At 44.8% G+C, this 26760-nt stretch overlaps 1 protein-coding gene across 1 annotated transcript in view; it reads left to right on the top strand.

Moving 5' to 3' along the window:
- LOC137562086 (mucin-17-like) overlaps positions 1 to 26337 on the top strand; it is a 51755-nt gene extending 25418 nt beyond the window's left edge. The window contains exons 6-11 of the mRNA XM_068273423.1: positions 2789 to 2842; positions 2952 to 3114; positions 6374 to 6535; positions 9174 to 9283; positions 17350 to 17417; positions 25828 to 26337. Of these exons, the coding sequence (XP_068129524.1) occupies positions 2789 to 2842; positions 2952 to 3114; positions 6374 to 6535; positions 9174 to 9283; positions 17350 to 17417; positions 25828 to 25863 (593 nt within the window). The 3' untranslated portion in view covers positions 25864 to 26337. The remainder of the gene's footprint in view (positions 1 to 2788; positions 2843 to 2951; positions 3115 to 6373; positions 6536 to 9173; positions 9284 to 17349; positions 17418 to 25827) is intronic.
- Positions 26338 to 26760: the final 423 nt, after the last annotated feature.

Here is a 26760-nt window from a genome sequence, read left to right as displayed (position 1 = left end):
TCTCTCTGACGCACTTCCTGTTTACTTTTGTAAGTTGCGTCAAGAGACAGCAGGAGTACCGCGATGACGCGTACGAGGGTACGTGTCATCATATAGATGACGCGTACCCTTGTTCGCGTCATCACGGTACTTCTGCTCTCTCTTGACGTGACTTACAAGTGTAAACAGGAAGTGCGTCAGAGAGAGGGCGGAAGTATCAGATGGTACTAGCGCCTATGCTCTCCGGCTGCCCGCTTCCTGCCCTCCTCCTACCAGCCTGCAAGGTACCTTCGGGGGACTTAGATTTAATTTTATAGGGTCCAGCAGAAGGGAGAGCTTAGCGGGGAGGGGTGGGGGCATTTACGACCCCCCCCGCACTCGGGGCATGCTCTACCGTTATGCTGGGACCCTATAGGGGCCCCAAAGGGACATGTTCGGGTTGGGTTCGGGGTTCGGCCCGAACATGCCGAATATCGGGGGCATGTTCGGCCGAACCCCCTCGAACCCGAACATCTGGATGTTCGCCCATCACTAGCTGAATCCTCCTCCTCCTCCTCATAGTCAGAGCTTACATCCTTCTCCGGTCGCTGGTAGTCCGGGTCCTTCACCTCCTCATCAAACTCCCCCTCGTCAAACAACTGCTGGGATGATGAGCCCGCCTCAAACTCCTCTTGTGCTGACACATCATGGACAGGCTCCCCCCCAACAATTACTGTCAGCATCTCAGACTCTTCCGCAAAGCCAATTTTGCTGAGAAATTCAGAATGTTTTCTCTAGGGCTGGTGGTGGCCTCACTGGCCTGCTCGTCGTCAGCTGCATTACAGCTTGAAAATGGATGCAATACGCTGCTGCGTCTCTGCAGCGTAACTCCCCCTAACAGCTGGACGGCCTGTGGGTAGCAGCGGAATGGAGACTGATGCGGCAGAGCTGCTGCCGGAGGCCGCAATGTTGCGCCCTCTCCTCTTGGCCTTGCTGCCCCTCCCCCAGCTGCCAGTGCCAGACATAGTACCAGATATGTGATGTCACAGATGATGTGTGGGGTACTTGTACTTTATTATTGGAGGCGGGCTTGGACTGTGAATCAGCACGAAGTGACAGACAGGAGCAGAGTACCACAACAAGACACACTGACACTGCTCAGTCAGCAGTACAGCAGCTGCAGCACTGCAATAATCTGTAGTAGCAGGCTAGCAGCTAACACAGTGGTAGTACTACTCTCAATCTAACAACTAATAACACTGCAACTACACAATATAACACAGTAATACAAACTACCTATCTACTAAGGCTAATAGCAGGCAAGCCAGCAGCAGGAAGCCTGGACTGTGTGCACACACAGCACACACAGACAAAGACACAGGACCTAACTAGCAGGCACAGGCAGCTGCTGCAGCTGAAAGACTGACTGACTGACAGACTGACACTAACAAATTACACAGACTAGCTAACTACAACACAGTAAAAACAATAGTGTAGGGAAGGTGTTTAAGTGTAAAATCGCTGTGTTTATCACTCAGATGGTGCACTTGCTTCAGCCAAACACACTGGAGAATGTATCTCAGTGGCAGTCTCAACGCAAGGACGATTCTCCTTAACATGGCCACCCCTCATATACAGGAGGGACAGGCCAAGGTTCCCCTCTGTGATTGGTTGCTTGGGCTTAGGCTGGGAGCCCTCTGATTGGCTGAATGACGTTATGGACATCATCTCCATGGTAACAGTACCCGGATCCGGATATCCGCATGATATCCGCAGATATCCGGGCATGCGACCAACTATCCGCAGATAGCTATCCGGATTTTGGCCCAGGTATCTGGAATCCGGATCCGGTTGGATAGGCCTAAAAAGTTCAGATATCCGGGTCAACCCAGATATCCAGAATCCTGTTGAGCAGCACTGTCCATTAGGCCACTTGGCGTCCCTGCCTCTGGGTCCCCTCGGTTTTCCCGCTGGCAGCTCTAGTTCATTCTTTTGAGAACTAGACATGCAAAGAACGCTCCCAGCAATAGGAGAATGATCAAGAAGGGCACACAGGTGGCACAAGGCGAAGCAAAAAGACTGCTCATCCTGCGTTAGCTAACCTTTTTTTTGTAAACTATCCCAACAATGACTACCTAATTTGTTAGGCCCACCATGTAATTCAGGTTCCAGCTATTCCTAGCACCCAAACTTGACTGTTGTTCTTGTAGTTTGTGCTCTGGCTATTGTCAGCACCCAAATTACTCAGTGTGCCTTGCTATAGCTGTAATTTACATTATGGCCTATGCCGACACCAACAAAACGGATGCCGCATGGTGCCCAATTGACCTGTCTCGCTTCATCAAACCTCCATTTAAAGGGAACCAGAGACGAACCACGAACATATTTTAAAAATGAAAAAAAGATGTTATACATACCTAGGGCTCCCTCCGGCTCTGCACGCATGCACCTGCACAGTATGGAGGGAGCGCACTGCGCTTGCGTCAACTGGCCGAAATGACGAGACCCGGTACCGGCGGACAGAGGCAGTGGAGAAAGATGGCGTGGGAGCGATCCAGGCTGATGGGGCTGGAGGAAACCCCAGGTATGTATAAATATGATATTTTTTCATCTCTGGTTCTCTTTAAACCTTCATTACACCTCCAGTCACACCCTAATCACCACTCCAGCTGCAATTTCAGCGCACCTTCTCCCATCTCCAATCTCCTTTATTTTTGCATGTGGAGATAATCTGTGCCAGTTTGTTTTTAGAATTATTTAAACAAATAGACAAGCAAATGGACTGTGGGCTATTGCATTACATTTCTTTCCTTTTTTCCCCTTCTGACAGATACCACCCTGTGTTTTGATGAAAAAGTTTCCACTGGGAGAGTAGATATTCCATGTAAGGAAGATGTTTTTGTTTTATTGTTTCAATCAAAACATTTTTTTTTCTGAATTGTGTGGGGAGCCAGTTGACTTCATATTTTTGTTTCCTTTCTTTATCCGTACAGCTCCCTGCAGCAAAATTGCGACTGAATTTAAAGAATACTACATGGAGCTTCTGATTCCGGAAGGCATGACCTGTGTGTCGCAGTGCGATCCAATAAACCCTAAAAGCCAGAACTGTAATGAGGGCAGATGTGTGATACAGAAAAGTGTAGGCCCACAATGCTTGTAAGTATTCTGTAGGTGTAATGTTATTATTGTTGTTCACACATGCATATACACTAAATAATACACAGTCGAGCATAGATATATTACTAAAACAGTAATGGAAAAGCGCTACAGCCCTTTTACACTACGGTGGTATGGTAAATTTACCGCACCCCACCGCAGCCTAATATAAGTCTATAGGATAGTTCATACGACCCACATTATGGTAAGCTGTGCCAGAAGTGCCCTATCTAACGCACGGGCATACCTTTGTTAACCCCACGCGGCTCCTGCGGCAATCTGCGTCAGACCAGAAGTCATGTAAGTCTATGGTGACCCAAGGTTTCCCAAAATGTTGGTGCTGCGACATTGCAGCATGCATATGCGGAAGCACATTTTTTACAATACTTTTCCACATTTTTTCCGTAATTTCATAACAGGAAGTGACCGCAAGCGAGCATCACTTCCTGTTAGGATCCCGGCCAGAAGGGGATTACCGCATACTAACAGGATGATCCCCGAAGGCCTCTTTTGGCAGTGCGGCTCCCGGGCTGCACTGAACCGCTACCGCCAATACTCAGTCTATAACCGGCCTGAAGGTGGCCACACATGATATAATAGAAAGATTTTATGTTATTATGGCAATTCATTATATAATTATTGATATAAGTCGATAGAAAGGGCCTGATTTTTTTGATCACATTGAGTGGTGTAAGACAGATAGTCAATTTCTTGGTTTATAACTTTTTCGTAGTAGTAGTAGTAGTAGTAGTAGTAGTAGTAGTAGTAGTAGTAGTAGTAGTAGTAGTAGTAGTAGTAGTAGTAGTAGTAGTAGTAGTAGTAGTAGTAAAGTAGTAGTAGTAGTAAAGTAGTAGTAGTAGTAGTAGTAGTATATTAATTTATATACCGTAAGCATCTTCCATAGGAACAACAATGCAAATCAAGCAATACAATGGTTATCAATACAAGACAAGGATGTATTATACAATTACTTCTCTAAAGGGTGCATTTCGAAGGATACCACATGGTGTAGTGGTAACGCTCTTGCCTTGCGGCGCTGGGTTCCCTGGTTAAAATTTTAATTACTTTACAGAAAAGGACCTAGATTCAAAAAAACGAGGAACTGGAGTGCAGTCTTGTGGTATCAAAACTTTGTAGAAAAACTTTATTAACACATAGCAAAAACATTTCTTCAATTCCACATAATTATTTTTCATATAATCAATGATACATCAAAAATATCAAAAAAGATGAAGCTGATGGAACTGATAGATACTGTATTCTGGCTTGGCTTGATTGCAACCTTAAATAGATGTCGTGTCTTGGTTAAAATGCCAGCCAGGGCACTATCTACACTGAGATTGTATGTTATCTCCATGTATGTGTGGGTTTCCTCCAGGCACTATGGTTTCCTTCCACATCCCAAAACATAAAGATAAGATAATTGGCTTTCCCCTATATTGGCCCTAGACTACGATACATACACTGCACAATACATACATAGACATATGACTATGGTAGGGATTAAATGATGAGCCCCTCTAAGGGACAGTTAGTGACAAGAAAATATACTCTGTACAGCACAGCAGAATATGTTGGTGCTATGTAAATACTAAATAATATTTTCTTCGGGTCATGCCTATTTATGTTAGTATTTTCCCAGAGGTTTGGAGTAGGGGTTGCCTTTTTGACTTGTTCTCACTATTTCCCTTAACACACACAGAAATTATGGTGATGATAGCTTGTATGGGGGCTTTGCTATGAACCATTACATTTGGCACAAAATAACATGAAATTATGCCTAATTGCACAAAATTATGAATGGATTATGCAAAATCAATTGAATTTCCAAATTGTAAATACATGTGGCCATAACTGAATAATTTAATACTAAATTTCAGGTAAACATAATTAGCGGCCATAATTACCACTACTCCCTGGCCTTGGATCAAGACATTTCTCATAATTTGCATGCAATTATGTGTAATTACACAAAATTCACAATGAATATGCAGCATTCTGTATAATTGTTATTAGCAGATTACGGTCATCATTACTCACTGGCCCTAAATCGAGAAATTATTAAAGGGGCACTATGGCAAAAATGACGCTGTTCTATTATCCTCACATTAGTTATTTAATATGGACAGCATAAATTTCACCATAGAGTTTGTGTTAAAAAAGAATCGTCGGCGACAGCTTCCGCCGTGTCTCTGCCTGTCGTGTAGACAGCTGTCGCTCAGGCGGAGCTGTCGCTGAGCTGTTGCGCACACGTCTCCTGTGTGCTAGCAACAGCTGCAACGGTGCCTTGTGTGTATGAGGCTTAATACTTACTTAGCAGCCTGTTTATTTATTTAGCTAGTTACATGTGAAAACAAAAGCTGCTCTGTAGTGTCTATCAGCCAGCCTATAATCAGCTGTTGAGTGTCTGCTAGTTATAAATCATCTCTTAGAGTGTCTGCTAGCAATGCAGTCCGACACTAAGGGCCACACATGTGCAATTAGAGGGTGATTACCTCTAATTGCTAAATCGCTAGCGCTTTTTAAAGCGTTAGTTCTACTTTACCCTATGGCAGTGTTCTCACTGCCACGATTGGTGCCGATCACTGGTGTTTTGCGAATTTGCGAATAGCGCCAATCGCAAAACGCGTTACATGCAGCATTTTTGCCGTGATTCTGGAACGATCGTGGTACAGTGCTTAATAAAGCGCTGACCAAGATCGCTCTGAATCACAGAATTGTCCAGTGATTTTACTGTGCTAATTGCGCAAAACGCTAGTACTTGTACTTGAATGTGAACGGGGCCTTAGAGCATGGTAATGACAGAAGCTCAGCACTACAGGGGGGCAGAATTAGTATTAGGAGCTACCTTTTTAACACAAACTCTATGGTGAAATGTATGCTGTCCGTATTAAATTATTGATGTGGGGATAATGGAACAGCATAATTTTTACATAGTGCCCTTTTAAGCTAATAAAAAGTAAAAAAAAAAAAAAATGCAGCATACATATGTTGAAGATGGTCTTGAACTGGACTGATTATTATTTTGGAAGAATTTATCACCATTATTGAACTTTATCAGGATGGTGGATCAATACATTTCCAATTGGACAGGATGCTAAATTTTCGTTCACTGTGGGGTTGGGCTTTGGGAGACTCACAGTATATAGTCGGCTGCATAGCTTTGTATTGCATTGAAGATCATATCTGCTGGATTGAGAAGGCATCTTTGTAGACCATTACATGCTTCCACCTTTTCATGTACCATTTCTATTCACAGGTGTCCCAGGACAGATCTCTACCTTTATACATCTGCTCAGTGCACAGGGAAAATACTAAAATCAGGAATATATGGAGGTGTTGGAGCTGCCATCGGGATCTTATTCATTATTATCATCGCAGTATCCATTTTCTTGGTCAGAGAAAAACAAAAGCCAGCTACGTGAGTAGTGTGCAAAAGACTGTGAACTGCTATTGCTATTTAAAACAAATCTAAAGAGAATATACACTTATGAGATTAATTAATTTTATATACAGTATGGATAATGAATACAACATTAGTAGCAAAGGAAGCAGTCTCATATTATTTTCCAGCGCTGGAAGAGTTAGACAACTTGAGTTTATATCTATGCAAAAAAGCTTCTCTGAGCTAGTCAACTAACTTGGTCGAACTAAGCCCTGTATTCTGAAGAACTTAAATGGCCAAGAAACAGTGAGAGACCGCTTGAGATTAGGTTTTACTACAGGGAAGTTCAAACAATTATTACTTCTGCTTTGTTTTACAACTTAAAATACAGAGTGTGGATTTTAAACTGCAATAGTGACAGTCTGATGCAATGCTATAATTACACTCATTTCATCGCTCCTAATGTTCTATTTATTAACCATACTATATATACAATTCATTATCTTATAAAAAATGTTTTTTTTAATAATCTGCTATTAGGTGGCTAAAGATTGTGTTCTTCACCTGGCTCCTATTGGTACATACTGGAAGTATGTAATGGGGGTTAGTGAATGTTTAGTAAAATAGTCATTGTGGGGTTGCCATCTCATGCAGGTTCCTGCAGTGACAACTTTTTTTTATTTCCCTAGATTTAAAAAAAAAAAAAGTAAATAATATCTTTTTGCAGATCCAGCATGCAACCGTGGTTACATATTTGTTAATTCATATAAAGACTTGACCACACGCTGGATTAAACTCAGCCAAGGTGGCCGATAAGGACCACCTCTGTTGAGAGTTTGATGTACAGTGGCCTCTGATCCCCTTGGGTACGTTGGGAAGTGATGCACTGGCAGAGGGCATTATTCTCCTTACTCACCCCACCCGATCCATCAGCTCTTTCTTCCCCCTGCACAGCAACAGAACTTTTTGCTAGCTGAGAGTCTAGTGATACGTGTTCAGAGTCAGACTTGACCCCACACTGTCACCTGAGGGAGTCCTGATTCTTGGGACAGTCCTCGTAAATGACTATGGCCTATTTGCGATTGACTTTTTCTCTCGAGTTTTCTCCTAGGAGATCATTTTTTTTAACTTCTCTTTAAAATAACTTTTCAGCACACAATTGAAAAAGTACCAAAAAGTAGTTAAAAAGTACTATTAAAACTATATTGATTATTTTCCTGCTTGCTGGTGGATTAACCCTTTTGAGACCAAGGACGTTAGAGTTACGCCCTCTGTGTGACTGCCTGCTGATGACAGGATAAAATTCTAATGTCCTACAAGTCCAGCTTATCCCAACGCAATTGTGCGCACCCAAGAGGGGAGATTAAGCTGTCATATGACAGTTGACATCTCCCCTCACTGATCAGGAGCCATGGCGATTGCCTCCTGATTATGTGATCACTACGATCACCGCCGATCATAGGGATCACTGAACCAGCAGTGGTGGAAGAGGAAAAAGAGGATCCACTTACCTTCCTGACACTCCCCTGGTTATTGTCGCTCTTGCTCCGCTCTGCCCGGCATCTGCCCCGCATCTGCCCGGCATCTGTCCTCACTCTGTTGCTAAGATCCGGGTCCCGGCTTAATGACGTCATCAAGCCGGGACCCGGAACTTAGCAGCAGTGCGAGGTCACATGTTGGTGAAGAGTTGCTTAGGGAGAGCGGCTCATCGCAGGACCCAGGGAGGTGAGTAATGGCCGCTGCCTGCACTGGGGACACTTATCTACATGAGGACACCCAATTCTAGCTATCTATACTGGGGATATCGCTGCCTGGCTATGTAAACTGGAGGGATCTGAGCCAGTCAAACAGCTCTGGTCCTGAAGGGGGGGGGGGAAGAATGGCCAGCCCCCAAGGGGTTAAAAGCTATTTTATTGACAATTTATGAAAATATTACCCAGGAGAAAACACAGGAGACAAAGTCAATAGCATTTAGGCCCATGAGGCTTAACATGCAATAATCTTCATCTGTTCTGATAAAAACCTGAAGAGGGTGTCCCTCTTCATAATTTTGGTAAATGTTGTAGAACATCTAAGCCAGCCCCAATTGATTTTCTCGAGTTGATCTTGGGCAGCGAATCACTGAGTAGGTCCATAGAACTTAATGGGCTCGATTCACAAAAGGGTGCTAACTCAGTGAGCACGCCTAAAAGCTTTGGGTGTGCTAACTAGGGTGCTAAGTAATTAGCACGCCCAAAGCTTCTACTGATCGCGCGCAAAGTTTAGTGCTGCGTGGTGCGCGCGAAACATCACACCGGGTGCAACCAGAATGTTGCACCGGGTGTGCCTAAAAGGTTGCACCTGGTGCGCCCGAAATGTCGCACGATGCAAAGTTTCGGGCGCACTGGGTGCGACTTTTTAGGCACACCCTGTGCTACGTTCTGGTCGCACCGGGTGCAATGTTTCGTGCTCAGTGCTAAACTTTGTGCGTGCAAATTTAGCACACAAAACTAAGGGGCTTTAGGCGTCCTAACACGTTTTTAGGTGTGCTAAGTTAGCACCCTTTTGTGAATCAAGCCCAATATAGTCATAAAATGGTACAAATAAAAAAAAAAAAAGATAATAAAAAAGCTTCTCGTCACCTAGTGTTCGTTCTATGCATGGCAAGTGTAACTGTGTTCATTTGTGTCTGCAGGGAAACCTTCCAGAAGTATGATGAAGATCCATGGAGTAATGAGTCTGAAGATCAGTGGAATAACCAGACTGGAATCACCAATGTTCAGTTTGAAGCACTTGAAGAAGAAGGTTAGCATGAAATGATAAACTGCCAGCAGTGGACCAAGATGTGATTAACTAAGTCATTATAGGGTGCCAAGCAGGGCTGTATTTAGGGTTTGGGCTCCCCTAGGCACCCCAAACCTACGACGCCCCCCCCCCCCCCCCCCCCGCGCCCAGGAGGATGTTGGCGGCGCGCGAAGCGCGCCGCGGCAAAGAATGGGCGTGGCCACATAATGCAGTGGGCGTGTCCATAACACAGTGGGTGTGGTCAATTAAAATTTCCTAGTAAGAGTGCAGCCCAAAGCCGTTTTCTCCCCAGGTATGAGTAAAGTGACCCTAAAAAAGCAAGTAGGAAAAGTCCCCCCCCCCCCAAAAAAAAAAAAAAAACCCACACATTAGCCAGTGTTCTCTCCCACAAAATAGTGGTAGGTATTAGATTGTGAGCTCCCCTGAGAAAAGTCAGGAACATGGCTGTTCTCTGCAAAGTGCTGCAGAAGATGCCAGTGCTATATAAATACAAATATGGTAGGACATTAGACTATGGCAGAATTAGATTGTAAGCTCCTCAGAGGATAGTCAGTGACATGACTACATACTCTGTGAAGTACTGCTGAAGATGGCAGTACAATACAGTATAGTAGTATGGCAGCATGGTGGTGTAGTGGTTAGCGCTCTCGCCTTGCAGCGCTGGGTTCCAGGTTCAAATCCCATCCAGGTCAACATCTGCAAGGAGTTTGTATGTTCTCCCTGTGTCTGTGTGGGTTTCCTTAGGACACTCTGGTTTCCTCCCACATCCCAACAACATACAATACAGATAAGTTAATTGGCTTCCCCTAAAAATTGGCCCTAGACTACGATACTTACATGCACATGACTATGGTAGGGATTAGATTGTGAGCCCCACTGTGACAAGACAATACATACTCTGTACAGCACTGCGTAATATGTTGGCGCTATATAAATAATTAGTATAAGTACAGTCAGTGGTGGCTCCAGGGTTTTTTGGGGGGGGTGCTATGCAGGTGCTGGACCAATTTTTGTGGCTATAACCGCACTGCGGCAAAAATGGGCGTGGCCATGCCCGGATGAGGGTAAAGCTAACTAATTTAAAGTGAACCCGAGGTGAGAGTGATATGGAGGCTGCCATATTTATTTCCTTTTAAAGGGACACTTAAGCCAAATAAAAAATAGTTTTACTCACCTGGGGCCTCTACCAGCCCCCTGAAGCTGTCCGGTGCCCACGTAGACTCGCTCCGATGCTCCTGGCCCTGCTTCCGGTTCTGGCGACAGGAGCCGACAGGCCGGGAACGCGAGTGATTCTTCGCGTTCCTGGCCGTAATAGCGCCCTCTATGCTGATATAGCATATATCATATAACAGCATAGAAGGCGCTATTACGTCCAGGAATGCGAAGAATCACTCGCGTTCCCGGCCTGTCTGCTCCTGTCGCCGAAACCTTAAGTGGCTGCTGGCAGGGCCAGGAGCATCAGAGCGAGTCTACATGGGCACCGGACAGCTTCATGGGGCTGGTAGAAGCTCCAGGTGAGTAAAACTCATTTTTTTTATTTGGCTAAAGTGACCCTTTTAACAATACTAGTTGCCTGGCAGCCCTGCTGATCTATTTGGCTGCAGTAGTGAACTGAATTACGCCAGAAACAAGCATGGAGCTAATCTGGTCAGTTCGGACAATATTGTCAGAAACCCCTGACCTGCTGCATGCTTGTTCAGGGTCTGTGGTTGAAAGAATTAGAGGCAGAGGATCAGCACGGCAGCCAGGCAACTGGTATTGCTTAAAATATTACTCTCACCTCGGGTTCCCTTTAAAAGTGCAACGCAAAGACAGTGGGCCCAAGTGTTGGTGACCCTTTCCCCAGAAAATTCACATAATTGTGCAGGTTTTCTCAAGAAAATACACGTAATGTGAGCAGATTTGCCCAGAAAATATATTCAATCATGTCGGCATATCTGCCCAATCATGTCAGCAGATTTCATCAGAAATACGTGCAATAACGTCAGCAGATTTGATCAGAAATACGAGCAATAACGTCAGCAGATTTGATCAGAAATACGAGCAATAACGTCAGCAGATTTGATCAGAAATACGTGCAATAACGTCAGCAGATTTGATCAGAAATACGTGCAGTAACGTCAGCAGATTTGATCAGAAATACGTGCAGTAACGTCAGCAGATTTGATCAGAAATACGTGCAGTAACGTCAGCAGATTTGATCAGAAATACGTGCAGTAACGTCAGCAGATTTGATCAGAAATACGTGCAGTAACGTCAGCAGATTTGATCAGAAATACGAGCAATAACGTCAGCAGATTTGATCAGAAATACGTGCAATAACAACAGCAGATTTGATGAGAAATACGTGCAGTAACGACAGCAGATTTGATCAGAAATACGAGCAATAACGACAGCAGATTTGATGAGAAATACGAGCAATAACGACAGCAGATTTGATGAGAAATACGAGCAATAACGACAGCAGATTTGATGAGAAATACGAGCAATAATGACAGCAGATTTGATGAGAAATACGTGCAGTAACGACAGCAGATTTGATGAGAAATACGAGCAGTAACGTCAGCAGATTTGATCAGAAATACGTGCAGTAACGACAGCAGATTTGATGAGAAATACGAGCAATAACGACAGCAGATTTGATGAGAAATACGAGCAATAACGACAGCAGATTTGATGAGAAATACGAGCAATAACGACAGCAGATTTGATGAGAAATACGAGCAATAATGACAGCAGATTTGATGAGAAATACGAGCAATAATGACAGCAGATTTGATGAGAAATACGAGCAATAACGACAGCAGATTTGATGAGAAATACGAGCAATAACGACAGCATATTTGATGAGAGATACGAGCAATAACGACAGCAGATTTGATGAGAAATACGAGCAATAATGACAGCAGATTTGATGAGAAATACGAGCAATAATGACAGCAGATTTGATCAGAAATACGTGCAATAATGTCAGCAGATTTGTCCAGGAACTTGACTACAACAAATATCTTACCTAGTCCGGTGCGCGAGGGAAACTCTGCATGCCACCGCCTGGTCTGGTGGTGGCCTGCTGTGCTGCCTGGGCAGCTGGGGCCTGCGAGTGACCCTGGGCTGGGGTAGCTGGTGGTGGCCTGCTGTGCTGCCTGGGCGGCTGGGGCCTGCTGCCTGTGACCCTGGGCTGGGCGAGGATGACCTGTCTGCCTAGCTGGCTGGCTGGGCTGGGTAGCTGGGGGCTGGGCTGCAGCAGCTGCTTCACATGGCTCCCGATCGAGTGACTCCCGACCCGACCATCTCATGTGTTGCTGTCCTCCTCCTGCGTGATGTAAAATGGAGCTGAGGAGGAGTCACTTTACCCGGGCTCGGCTAGTCGGCTGGGGGGGGCGGAGCATCGGAAGCCAATGTATTTCATAGCCTGCCCTGCTGTCTCAGCCTCAATGTCAAGCCACGCCCCCTCCCTGTACGTGCAAGTGGCTCCACCTGCTCTGGCTGGCTCATTACTGTGCAATGAGAGTCAGTCAGAGCGCACAGAGAACGTGACCAGAGGAAACCATTGTGGATGGTGGCGGCAGGGGGGGAGCGCTTGCAAACAGTAAGAACTGTAACTTCTGGCTGCTGCAGCGGCGCTCCCCCCCCCCCCCCCCCCCCCAAAAAAAAAAATGTTAATGATAGAAAAAAAATGTCATAAGGGGAAAAAAAAATAAAAAAAAGTATTATTATTTGAACCAGTGGCCACCCGCCCCCCCCGAGGACCCGCCCATGGCACCGGCCCACGGGTGCCTCTTAATAGATACGGCCCTGGTGCCAAGGCTGCCTAACCAGCTTTAAAGATTCAACTTTTAGGGATAGGTTCATTAGTCCCTTTTCTCTGCATCCTGGGAGTGACAGACTAATAGCTCCTGTATGTCTATCTCACCTTGCTGGAGGAAGGGCTAGACCAGAGATCCTTTCTGTTTGTGTTACTCTGCAGGAGAAGGGACCAGCTCATAGCTTCCTTCTTGCCGTGTATCCTGCAGGAAGAGCAAGCTCTGGTATACATGTAAAAAGCTGGGCAAGAAATCAGGCGCCAGATATTACCAATAGTCGAATATTGGTAACTTTATCAATGTTCTCCAACAGAATTTGGGCCCCGGATATTACCAATAGTTTAATATTGATTAGTTTACCAATATTGTACTATAACCCTAACTAACCTAATTCTTACACTAGCGCTCCCCTTACCTACTCCTAACACTAACCCCCCCCCCCATAGGCAAACGCAGGGGGGGATTACAGCTGCCCAGAATCTCCCCTCAGGCCAGGGCCAGTGCAGTGTCTGAGGATAGTCAGGCATGAGCACAGCCCTGTGCTACTGCTGGGTGAATGCTTCACTCTCCCCTTCATTACCAATGACGGTTGTCTTCATTATTATCTGTATCCAAACTGCTCCTGATCGATCCCGATATCGGTCAGTTGGTCGGACAGGAAATTTAATTATGTGTACCCAGCATGATGTTTTACCATATTATTTTACTGTATTGTGCATGACTGAGGTAGATCTTTCAGGAACCCCCCCCCCCCCCCCCTTTGAAAATCCTGGGGTTTCCCCTGCCCCCCCCCCCCCCCACACACACACACACACACACTCCTAATACAGAGATAATTTACTCTCGAAGTGGGGTTCATTTACTTAATAATCAGACCCCAGAATCATGTTAACTTACCCTCCTCTGCCCCTCCACTGTGTCTGTCCTTTGATATTTTTATAGTACATGTCTGAGCACCCATCTGAACTTCTGGTGTTCAAGTTAAAGCGTATGTTCAGTTTTCATATTTAAAGAGAACCCGAGGTGGGAATAACTAATACTATTGGGGCACAGAGGCTGGTTGCGCACACTAAGACCAGCCTCTGTTGCCCCATCGTGTGCCTCCATGTCCCCCCTGCTCGCCGCTATAGACCCCGCAGTGCTGGCGACACGCAGCGTGTCGCCAGCACAATGTTTACCTAAGCGCTGTCAGTCAGCGCCGCTCCCCCGCCTCCTCCGCATCGGCGCACCCGCCCGCGTCACTTCCCTCCTATCAGCGGGAGGGAAGGGACACGGGCGGGGTAGCGGCGATGCGGAGGAGGCGGCGGAGCGGCGCTGACAGACAGTGCTAGGGGAAACATTGTGCTGGCGACACGCTGCGTGTCGCCAGCACTGCGGGGTCTATAGCGGCGAGCAGGGGGGACATGGAGGCACATGATGGGGCAACAGAGGCTGGTCTTAGTGTGCGCAACCAGCCTCTGTGCCCCAATAGTATTAGTAATTCCCACCTCGGGTTCTCTTTAATAGATACTCTTGTAAAATAAAGTTATATTTACATCCTGCCTGCCAGTGCATAGCCCCGCTACCTTGTAGCAGAGTGCCATGTCACCCCTCTATCTGAGATGGCGAACGTGCCACGGAAGAGTCACATATCTTTCCTGCAAGGAGGGGGAGCTACACTCTGTAGGTTGGCAGACACGGGGCTCAGGCAGTGATTTAGAAGAAACAGACCCAGGAGGTGATTATAACTGTATTTTACAAGAGGATCTACCATATCTGCAATTTTTACGGAATAGTCACCTTAAAGGATACCTGAAGTGACATGTGTCATGATGAGATAGACATGTGCATGTACAGTGCCAAGCACACAAATAACTATGCTGTGTTCCTTTTTTTCTTTCTCTGCCTGAAAGAGTTAAATATCAGGTATGTAAGTGGCTGACTCAGTCCTGACTCAGACAGTAAGTGACAGTAAGTGACTACAGTGTGACCCTCACTGATAAGAAATTCCAACTATAAAACACTTTCCTAGCAGAAAATGGCTTCTGAGAGCAAGAAAGAGATAAAAAGGGGACTTTCTTATCAGTGAGGGTCACACTGTAGTCACTTCCTGTCTGAGTCAGGACTGAGTCAGCCACTTACTTACCTGATATTTAACTCATTCAGGCAGAGAAAGAAAAAAAAGAACACAGCATAGTTATTTGTGTGCTAGGCACTGTACATACAAATGTCTATCTCATTACGTCACATGTCACTTCGGGTATCCTTTGACCTCTTGGAGCTAGAGTATTGTATAACCAAGCCCCCATTTCCACTATGCCTGCCATAGCCGACCCCCAGCGTGCACATTAACCCCTTATGCTATAAGTCCATTTCCGATATATCTGCACCCTTTTTGCAGCAGCGATTGTTCTCTACCACAGCAAATAGCTTAACGATTGCTGACACAGCCTAAATTAAACATTAGGCAACCCATAGCCTCAATTTGTTAAACGATTCTTGCTAAAGTCAATAAATAAAAAAAAAACAAAGTTGGGTGCAGACGCCCAGATTACACACTAGGCACCACTATAGCCACAATATACATTGTGGTCTATGATGGGCCCATATTACCAGCCAGCGGGCAGCACCCAAGTTATCTGCATTGAGGGTCTGTGTGTGTCACTCTCCAAGAGTTGGAACAGACTCAGGGCTTGTTTCCACTATTGCGGTGCGGAATCGCCTGGATTCCACCGCTGATGAAATCGCATGCGGATGCGATTTCCCATGCGTTTTTTGCCGCGAATTCGCATGCGAATTCGCATAGGTGAGGGTATATGCGAATTTAACCATGTCACTGCCTGTTTGAATTACATTGGTACCTATGCGAATTCGCATGCGAATTCGCATGAAAATTCGCATACCATAGCCGCATGCGAATTTCCTATTAAATACATTAGCGGCGATTCGCATGCATTCCACTCGCAGGCGAATTCGTTGGCTCTTTTGTGCGTTTTTTTACCGCTGAAAAAAACGCACATCACCAACGCAACAGTGGAAACAGGCCCATCCACTTGCATACCATGTGCGAATCTGCATGCGTTGGACGCATGCGGATTCGCGATAGTGGAAACGAGCCCTCATAGCTCCATTCAGGGTGTGTCATTCTGCAAAGGGAGGGACAGCCCGTTAGCTTCTGTCTGTTTGTGCCACCCTATAGGAATAGAAACCGATTCATAGCTCCATTCTCCATGTGTCATACTGAAAGGGGGGGGCACTCTTGTCTGTTTGTGCCATCCGCCCAATCCACACCATACGATTTGTTGTACGATTCGATTACGATTCTATTTACGATCCGATTAAATCCGACATGTCCGATCAGGATTCGATTCGATGCAATTCGATTTGCCATTGTTTTGCAATTGCAAATCGAACTGAATCGAATCGAATCCCGATCGGACATGTCGGATTTAATCGAATCGTAAATCGAATCGTAATCGAATCATACAAAGAATCGTATCGTGTAGAAGAGGGACAGACTCATATCTGTCTTCTGTGTGTGACAACCCCCAGGTTGATAGAACGAGTCATAGCTCCTCTCTATCTCTGTCACTCTTCAGGAAGGTAAAAGTCTTGTAGCTCCCTTTTGTTTGAGTCGCTCAGCAGCAAGAAGAGGGAATTTCATAGCCCTTTATTTTTGCGTGTGTTAGCCAGTAAAAGGAGCAATAGGCCCTTAGCTTCCACTTGGCTGTGTTGCACTTCATAAGTTTGGGTAGCTCATGCCCCATGCCTGTCTATTTTACCCTTGGCATTTGCATGTGTTTTTTTATTGTGTTTTTTAATGCATTTCTGTGCATTTCAGTCCATTTTTTCAGAGTCTCTGCATTTTTCCCGTGGCCCACACCCCACTGGCTTAACTGCATGTATTTCTGCATACAAATTGTAACTACAGTGCATTTGAAAGTTATTACACTTGCACGTGCATACGTAGGAATGCTAGGATGTGTCCCCTATGGGAATTTCTTTTTTAATTGAGAATGGGGCATTTATAGGCCTTTTTCCACAACTTTTCTTGGCTTTTACTTACTTTTTAACTTTTTTTTTTTCTTGTATACATTATTGCCACATCAGTAGTACAGAAAGATACATATAAAGCCGTGGAAAGTGGCTGACAAATGTTTTTGCTAAATAAATATTTAACAATTTAGATTTTCATAAGTGCCATCACTGTGTCATCCTGTAGATGTTTAGTATATAGTCTAAGTTTCAATTACACAATTGACTTATTGTTGTATCTCTATCCAGATGCAGGCAGTGAATCCAGCAAAGAAAAGTTCAGACCCAGACTGGAAACAGTGGACACAAACGTTGAGGTATGTAACAGATTTTTTATCTATCTAATTTTATACTACCCTTTCCGTTTCCCCAACTTGTGACAATAGTTTGTTCTAAATCCCAGACCAGAGCTTAAAGAAAACCTGTAACTAAAAAAAAGTTCCCCTGGGGGGTACTTACCTGAGGTGGGGGAAGCCTCCAGATTCCCCCGTGCTCCTGTGTCCCTCGTCGGTCTCGTTGTGCCCCTCTGAACAGCGGGGATGTAAATATTTACCTTCCCGGCTCCAGCGCAGGCGCAGTATCAGCTCTCCGCTTGGAGATAGGCGGAAATAGCCGATCGCTGTTGGTCCGCTCTACTGCGCAGTCGCAAGTCTCCTGTTCCTGCGTAGTAGAGCGGACCTATCAGAGATCGGCTGTTGCCGCCTATCTCTGTGCTGAGAGCTGCAACAGCACCCCCACTGGAGCCAGGAGAGGTAAATATATCAAGCCTTGTTAGGCTTGTCAAGTGAGGATTGCGGGGCACTTCGGGGGAGCCAGTGCTGGATTGCCTGCAGCTACAGAGATGGGTGAAGCCTCATTGGGACCCTGAGGCTTCCCCCTCCTGAGGTGAGTACCCCTCGAGGATGTTATATTTTTGATACAGAGCCACGTTAAGGGCCTGTTTCCACTAGATGCGTTGCTATGCCGAAACCGCTCCGCATCACAATGCAAAGAAACTGCAACCAATTCTTGTCAATGGAGTCGTTTCCATTGATGTGAATTTACCTACGTGATCCAGCGCAATGCGACGCAGGGAAAATTATAGGTAGCATGCTGCTGTTTTCCGCAGCACGCATCCGAGTCCCCATAGCCGCCGACGGGAAGCTGCATGACGTCGCATCCGGTTGTACGGAAGACAACTGGAAGTTCTTGCGGAAAGGGATGCGAGGCGATGCAGCGATTGCCTCGCATCCTAAACGCCAGTGGAAATGGGCCCTTAAAGGACACCTGACCCAAATACGGGCAATGTAAGAAAAACTTACACCTCCCTCTCCTAATACTGTCCACCATGTACTTTCTTTCCTTCATTGTCTCATTCAACCGCTTGGTTGGTCGGTCAAGGTTACTGTGTTACCTAGGTAATGCATATTTTGACATTCTACCCCACCCTATGCAATGGGCTTGATTCACAAAGCGGTGCAAAGTGTTTGCACGCCTGTGAAAAGCCCTTTATCACGCCTAAACTCAGTTTAGGCGTGATAAGAAGAAACTCGCGCGATCTCCTGCGCGCAAAGTTTTGCGCGCGTAGCGCACCGCGCTGCGCGCGCAGTGTGCCGTGCTTCGCGCGCAGCGTCCATTGAGCCCTATGGGACTTTGCGCGCGCAGCGCGGTGCGCTACGCGCGCAAAACTTTGCGCGCGGAAGCTTCGCGCGAAGAGCAGCACAAATCGGTGATAACTCAGCTTTGCACGGCTTATCACGCCTAAAGTCTTTTAGGCGTGATAACTGAGTTATCACCGCTTTGTGAATCAGGGCCATTGTGTGCTACCTATCTGATGTAAGTTCTGATAAGATATCCGTGAGCCCCCTGCACATGGTAATTTTACTGCTGTATCGTGAATACACCCTATTGTGTGTTGTATAACGGCCGCGCTACGGGTGCAACCGAAACAACACATTGTGCGATGTTTCGGGCGCACCTGGTGCAACGTTTCACACGCACCGTGCATGAAACTTTGCGCGTCCTAAAGGGCTTTAGGCATGCTAAGGGGCTTTTAGGTGTGCTAAGTAAGTTAGCACCCTTTTGTGAATCAAGCCCACTGACTATTTCTAGAAGACAATGTACACTATTAATGCTATTAATAGGTAGTGTTATTTTTTATTGGGTTCAAAGTTACATTTTTTTTGTAACTCTGTTTTTATTAAGAATTAACCAGCAAAGTGAGACATAGAATACGATTCGTTTCTTCAGGTTATAACATTTGCATATATCAAACATATATATAACAGCCTCTTCAGTCTGAGTTTGTCAGACTCCAACATGTTTTCTAATATAGACATTCTAATGAGATAAAAGTCCAAGTGGTTGATGGGGAAAAGAGCTGTGTGAACGTCTTTTGGGAGAAGTAGTCACATCCTAGAAGTTTCGACAGCCTAAGGTTGGGGAATACTTCTTTATTGTCAAGATAGCAATCATATATCGGACAGGTAAAGAGATGGACTCAGATATGTCTTGGGGGGTCTTCAGTAGTGAGGAGGGACTGAAGAGGTTGATGACTGGGAAGGGGTACGATAAGGGAAGAAAAGGGGATAAGGATATGGGGTCGGGGGAGGGAGGGAGGAGGAAGTTGGTGGGGATACAGTGTTCAGCCGCCTCGGCTTACAGTAGTGTATAAAGGAAGATGGCTCAAAGGGGGTAATGGTACAAAGGGTCAAATACCCATAGGTTGTGAGAGAGAGTAGTGTGGCCTAGGAGAGCTAAGGAGGCATAAAATCTGGTGAATAAAGTACCCAGGGGCCCCATATTTTGTGGAAGAGATCTTCTGTGTCTCTTAGCGTGGCAGTCATTTGTTCCATGGATTTGATCCAATTTAATTTAATTTTGACTTCTGAAATAGTGGGAGGAGCAATGTTCTTCCAAGCCAAAGCAATCGAAAGCCTAGTTGCCGTTAATATGTGATTGATCAGTCGATTGGAATATTTGCTCACACCTGGGGTGGGTTTACCCAGGAGCATAGTGATAGGTTCTAGAGGAATTGAGATCTCTAATATTGAGAGGATCAGCTGTTGTACTTCTTTCCAGAGTTGAACAATTATTGGGCAAGACCAGTAAATGTGTTCCAGTGAGCCTATAAGAGGGCAACCTCTCCAACATGTATCAGGAGTATGGGGGTAAATTTTGGAAAGGACTTCAGGGTTAGGTACCATCTAAACAATATTTTGTATATGTTTTCTTTGATTTGTGTGCACATAGATGAGTGCTTGGCATTCTCCCAAATATCCTCCCAATCTGCGTTATCTATGGTAGTTGAGAAAACAGTTTCCCATTTTTCCATGTATGGGTGAGAGGCCTCTAGAGAGCCTGACTTTGATTGCAATAAAGAGTATATTTGGGAGATTAGCCCTTTTTGATGTCCCCTATGCGTACAGAGCCTTTCAAAAGCCATGTAGGAAGTGAAGGATGAGGATCCCTTGGTAAGTTTCTGCAAGAAATGAAGGGTTTGGTTTAGTTCAAAGAGTGTTAGAGGGGGAAGGTTGTGTTTTTCTTGTATTGAGGCTGGGGTAAGTAGTTTATTGGAGGCAGGGTCTGTCCAGTTTTTAAGATTGAAGTAGCCTAGTTGATACCATCTGGCGATAAATGTGGGGGCAGTACCCGGAGGGAACATAAGGTTTCCCAGTATGGGATATAGAGGGGATAGGTGGGATCTAAGGGCAGCCGTTTGTACTGTGGCTTTCCAGATTTTTAGGGTAAAGGTTATGGTTGGGATAATGTCTTTGTGAGGTAGTTTAGGCGGTTTCTCAACCCATATAAAGGAGGCCAAAGATAGAGGAGAGACTTCCATGGCCTCTATTATTGCCCATTTGGAGACGACTCTATAGTCGGTCCATTCAGTTAGCTGTCTTAGGTGTGTTGCCTGATAGTAGTGTTTTAAGTGAGGTAGGCCTATACCTCCCTGTTCTCTGGAGGAAAGGAGAACCTTTTTAGAGACTCTTGGGCGTTTGTGGTTCCAGACAAATTTTAGGAAGGCAGATTGTAGGCTGGACAGTTGAGCTGAGGGGACTTGTACTGGTAGGGTCTCAAATAAGTAAAGTATACGTGGTAGTATATTCATTTTTAGTGAGTAAATTCTCCCTATCCACAAAATTTTGTAGGCTGTCCACTTATGTAGATCTTGGAGAATTTTCTGAATGAGGGATGGGAAGTTGTGTTTATATATAGAAGAATATGAAGTGGTTAAATTAATTCCTAAATATTTTAAGGTTTGGGTTCTCCAGTTGTAGGGGTAGTGAGATTTTAGGGCGAGTAGTAATTCTAAGGGGATTTTAATTGGCAGAGCTTCCGTTTTATCTTTGTTCAATTTGAATCCAGATAGGTTTTCATAGGAGGATAGTGTGGAGTGGAGAGCAGGGAGAGAGGTCGTAGGATTAGAGAGCGTGAGCAGAATGTCATGCGCAAACAATGAGATTTTGTGCTCATGACCAGCATGTTTTATTCCTAATATGTCTTTATTAAGTCTAATGGCACTAGCCAGGGGTTCAATACTAATGGCAAATAATAGGGGGGATAGGGGACAGCCCTGTCTAGTGCCGTTTTTGATGCTATTTGGGAGAGGGGAAGCACTGGGTAGTTTGACTGTGAAGGTGGGAGAAGAGTATAGGAATTTTAAGAGGGTGATGAAGGGGCCAGAGAAGCCCTGATGCTGGAGCACCTTAAATAGAAAAGGCCAGGAGAGCCTGTCAAAGGCTTTTTCCGCATCTAGGCTCAAAAGGAGCGAAGGTTTACGCTCTCTGTTCATTATTGAGATAATTGAGATCAGGAGTATGGGGGTACATTTTGGAAAGGACTTCAGGGTTAGGTACCATCTAAACAATATTTTGTATATGTTTTCTTTGATTTGTGTGCACATAGATGAGTGCTTGGCGTTCTCCCAAATATCCTCCCAATCTGCGTTATCTATGGTAGTTGAGAAAACAGTTTCCCATTTTTCCATGTATGGGTGAGAGGCCTCTAGAGAGCCTGACTTTGATTGCAATAAAGAGTATATTTGTGAGATTAGCCGTTTTTGATGTCCCCTATGCGTTCAGAGCCTTTCAAAAGCCATGTAGGGTCTATTGATGAGGTCTATTGCTTTCCTGGTGTTGTCTCCAGCTTGGCGCCCCAGTATGAAGCCTACCTGGTCATTGTTTATTAAGGTTGAGAGAATTAGGTTTAAACGATTGGCGAGAGCTTTGGTTATTATCTTTAAGTCGGAATTTAGAAGGGATATTGGCCTGTAGCTTTGGGGTAATTGTGGATCTTTTCCATCTTTTGGGATTACTGTAAGAAGGGAGGCTAACATGGAGGTTGGAGGGATATGGCCTTCCATTATTTTAGAAGCTAAGGAGGCTAAGTGGGGGAGTAAGATGTGTTGAAATTTCTTGTAATAAGAGTAGGGTAGTCCATCCGGTCCAGGGGATTTTGAGGAGGGGAATGATTTTAGGACCTCAATCAGTTCTATTGTTGTTATGGGGGAGTTAAGCGCGGCACGTTGGGGTTCAGTGAGTAGGGGTAGTTTTAGGGGGTTCAGGAATGAGTCAACTTTAGAAGAGAAATTAGGGTCATTATTATGATCAGGCAGGTTATATAATTGTTCGTAGTAGCTCGAGAATATTTGTGCGATTTTACAGGGATTATATTGTATATAACCTGCCGAATCTTTCATAGAATAAATTAGTTGTTGGGAGTTTTTTGGGTTAAGCTTTCTGGCCAATATTGTTTGGGGTTTGTTCCCTCTTTCATAGAAAAGCTGTTTGGTCCAGCGAAGGGATTTTTCGATCTGTGCAGTTTGTAAGGAGTGGATGTTTTGCTTGAGTTGTTGTAGCTGCAAGAAGTGCTGTTGGGTGGATTTGATTTGTATAGATTTTGAGTTTTGGATAAAGCTGTATGAAGGGATATAAACTTTTGAGAGGATAACTTTTTCCTCTTGGACCCTTATGCTATAAAGAGGCCCCTGATAAAAGCTTTATGCGATTCCCATAACACGCCGTAAGATGAGACTGAGTCAGTATTGGTTTGGAAAAATGATTGCAAATCTTTAGCAAATTCAGAGATAAGTGATTTGTTCTGTAGGAGTGTCTCGTTTAGTCTCCAGTAAAGAGGTTTATGTGGTGTGTGTAGCCACTCCAATTCGAGAGATACGCTTTGGTGGTCAGACCAGGCTACTGGGTGAATTTCGGATTTCTTTATTAAAGGGATTAGAGTAGCTTCAGAGTTTCAAAGTTACATTTTAACCTCCTTTGCGGTAGCCCTGAGTCAGGCTCGGGCTGGAAATGCACAGCTCAGAATGGTAATGCCGAGCCTGACTCGTGGTTTCCGCCGGGGGGTGACTGCAGAGCATTGCATGCAGTGGGCTTGTAACTCACCTCTCCCAGGATCCAGACGCCAACAGCCATTCTTCTTCTGGTCCTTGGAAGCCCTGGATCCCTCTGGGGAGATCCCAAGCTGTCATCATGACAACAGCGGATGATCTCACTATAGGGGCACAGCGCCACCCGGTGGACCGAGGGAGCACTGCAGCAATGGATTCAGGGGAGGTGAATAATGTGCTGGGCTGCTGCAGACCTCCCTGTGGTGTGATTATTTTCCTGCTTTTAGTATGAGAAAAAGTGGACCGCTTTTAGACTTAAAAGTAATCATAATGCCATGGAGGTTCAGTATGTAGATATGTTGTTTGATTAATAATATACTTTGAACATGGTATAGTGGGGAAAAGGAAAGATGTGTGAGTGTGTGTACATGTGTGGTATGTGGTGTGTGTGTTGTGTGTGTGTGTGTGTGTGTGTGTGTGTGTGTGTGTGTGTGTGTGTGTGTGTGTGTGTGTGTGTGTGTGTGTGTGTGTGTGCGCGTGTGTGTGTGTGCGCGTGTGTGTGTGCGTGTGTGTGTGTGTGTGGTATACCACATACCACACACACAGACACACACATAACACACACACCACATACCACACACGTACACACACTCACACACATCTTTCCTTTTCCCCACTATACTACACACACCACATACCACACAGACGCACACACACACACACATACATGCACACAGACACACACAACACGCAAAACTAAACAACAGATTTGGGCAAGCACCATCCACTCTACCATACGTATGCGTGCGTGTTGTGTGTGTGTGTGTGTGCGTGTGTGGTGTGTGTGTGTGTCTGTGTGCGTGTGTGCACGTCTGTGTGGTATGTGGTGTGTGTGTGTGTGTGTGTGTGTGTGTGTGTGTGTGTGTCTGTGTGTGTGTGTTTCTATTGTGCGTGCATGTGTGTGTGTGCGTCTGTGTGCGTGTGTGTATGTGTGTTTCTGTGTGCGTTTGTGGTATGTGGTGTGTGTGTGTCTGTGTGCGTGTGTGTTGTGTGTGGGTGTGTCTGTGTGCATGCATGTATGTGTGTGCGTGTGTTGTGTGCGTGCGTGCGTGTATGTGTGTGTGTGCGTGTGTGTGCATGTGTGTGGTGTGTGTGTGCGTGTGTTTCTCTGTATGTGTTTTTCCCCTCTTGTCCAGTGGCATCATCTGGGTTATGCATTGGTTCCTTTGTCAAGGAAACTAATAGCTGAAGATGATGGTGATGACTTGATGAATAAGCAATATCTTTTTTTCAGTATACTGAGTGTGTATACCAAAAACGTACTATTCACATGCATGTGGAGGCTCCATCTTTCTCAGTTTTATTGGTACTGCAGTTAATGCAACTCCTATTTGACCTCATGCGGTATACTAATTGTTCATTCATTTATTTACTAACTCACACCCTATTCATCCTTTGGCCATTTATTAAAGGACTACTATGGCCCAAAAAAAAATGTAAAAATGTAAATATATACTTACAATTTGTACATTAGTCCCAAAGTAAAATGCACTCTCAATGACTTTTTTCCTATGTTGCTGTCACTTACAGGAAGTAGTAAACATCTGACAGGGTTTTGACCTGTTTATCTCCTTATGAGGAAATCTCAGGGTTTTCTTTATTCTTTACAAAAACATTCTGTGTAACAGATCTATACAAAAATGCAGACCGGCTTTCTGCACACTATTATTATTATTATTGATTTATATAGCCCCAGCATCTTCTGTACAAAAGCATACAGGGTTTAACAATACAAAATAAACCATACAACAGTTAATACAAGACAGGAGTGGATAAAAGCTGATGCAGTGAACAAATCAACTAAAGATTTTTACACGGGGTGGGAGTTATGTACATCCCTTACACAGCATTGTGAGACAAAAGGGGAGGAGAGCCCTGGCCAAAAGGCCTTACAGACTGAAGGTATAAGGGATAGGACAGTGGGTAAAGGGAAGCTGTGTATGAGATAGTAGAAGTGGTGGTCAGTGGGTACAAATGGTGGTCAGTGTTTTTTTGGCAGCAGAACTAAGCAACTGCCATTTAGTAAGTGGTTTGTTTTGAAAATAAAGAAAAAGTCTGAGAATTCCTCATGAGGAATGACTAGTCTAAAACCTGCCAGATGTTAACAATCTATTGTAAGTGACAGTGACATTGGAATAGCACATTTACATTCGATTTTACTTTGGAACAAATGTACATTTTATACCCATTCACATATGCATTTTCATTTTTCAATTTTCCCAATAATGGTCCTTAAATAATTTTGAGATGGTATATATAATAATAACAAAAAGATCATGAACGTTGTCATGTTGGCAACCTTCCCACATCATTATTTGACACATATTTTTTATTCCCCTCAGGTGAAGATACAGAGACCGCAGGTTTCCTTCGCATGATCAATCTGCTGGGACAAAGCTGCAAAACAAAAAAACAAAAACAAAACACAACACTCCTATGTCCATGGTTGGATGGTTGAGACATTAACAAAATGTGATTTAGAACATCACTGTGCAAACACAGCGTAAGAACATGTGTCAAGATCAGATTTCGACTTAACAACAACCTGCAACCTTTTCATAAGTTTCCACTTCCTGTTAGAAAAGCAAAGGGGAGAGACTCTACCGCTTTTTTTAGAAAAAAAAAACTGTTGGAAAAAGAAAATGGACAGTTTTGAAGAAAATACATTAATGCCATTCTATTTCAGAAACCGTTTTATTGGCAACATTCTAATGGATGGACAAACCCACTGGACTTGTGAACTGTTCTCTGGACGTGCATCAGATATCAACTTTTCTCAAGGACGTTGGGAAGCAATCTACATACAGAATATGTACGCCAGAGGAGAGAATGATTAACCAAGTTAACAAGAGACAAACATTTATGAAAACTGATATGCTGTGAACTTACTATACTGTGAATTGTCAGCAAAATACTTCATCAGTGCTCCATAGCAAAAGCCTATGGTAGTAGCCTTCATGATTTGTGTTATGACTTGTGTTAGCACCAGGGCCGGTGTCTACAGGCGCCTTGTGTAGGAGAGGCAGCCCCCCTCCTCAGATCACTGATAGAGTTGGGCCGAACGGTTCGCCGGCGAACGTGGTTCGCGCGAACTTAGGTGGTTCGCGTGCGGGTGTCGCACGCGAACGTTTTGCGGCAAAAGTTCGCAAAAAATCGGTTCGCCCCATAATGCACCTGAGGGTCAACTTTGACCCTCTACATCACAGTCAGCAGGCCCAGTGTAGCCAATTAGGCTACACTAGCCCCTGGAGCCCCACCCCCCCTTATATAAGGCA

The sequence above is a fragment of the Hyperolius riggenbachi genome, chromosome 3 (genome assembly GCF_040937935.1).
Source record: "Hyperolius riggenbachi isolate aHypRig1 chromosome 3, aHypRig1.pri, whole genome shotgun sequence".
In the NCBI taxonomy this organism is placed as follows: Eukaryota; Metazoa; Chordata; class Amphibia; order Anura; family Hyperoliidae; genus Hyperolius; species Hyperolius riggenbachi.
The sequence above is the reverse complement of the archived record's forward strand: the minus strand, read 5'-3'. Positions and strand labels throughout refer to the sequence as shown.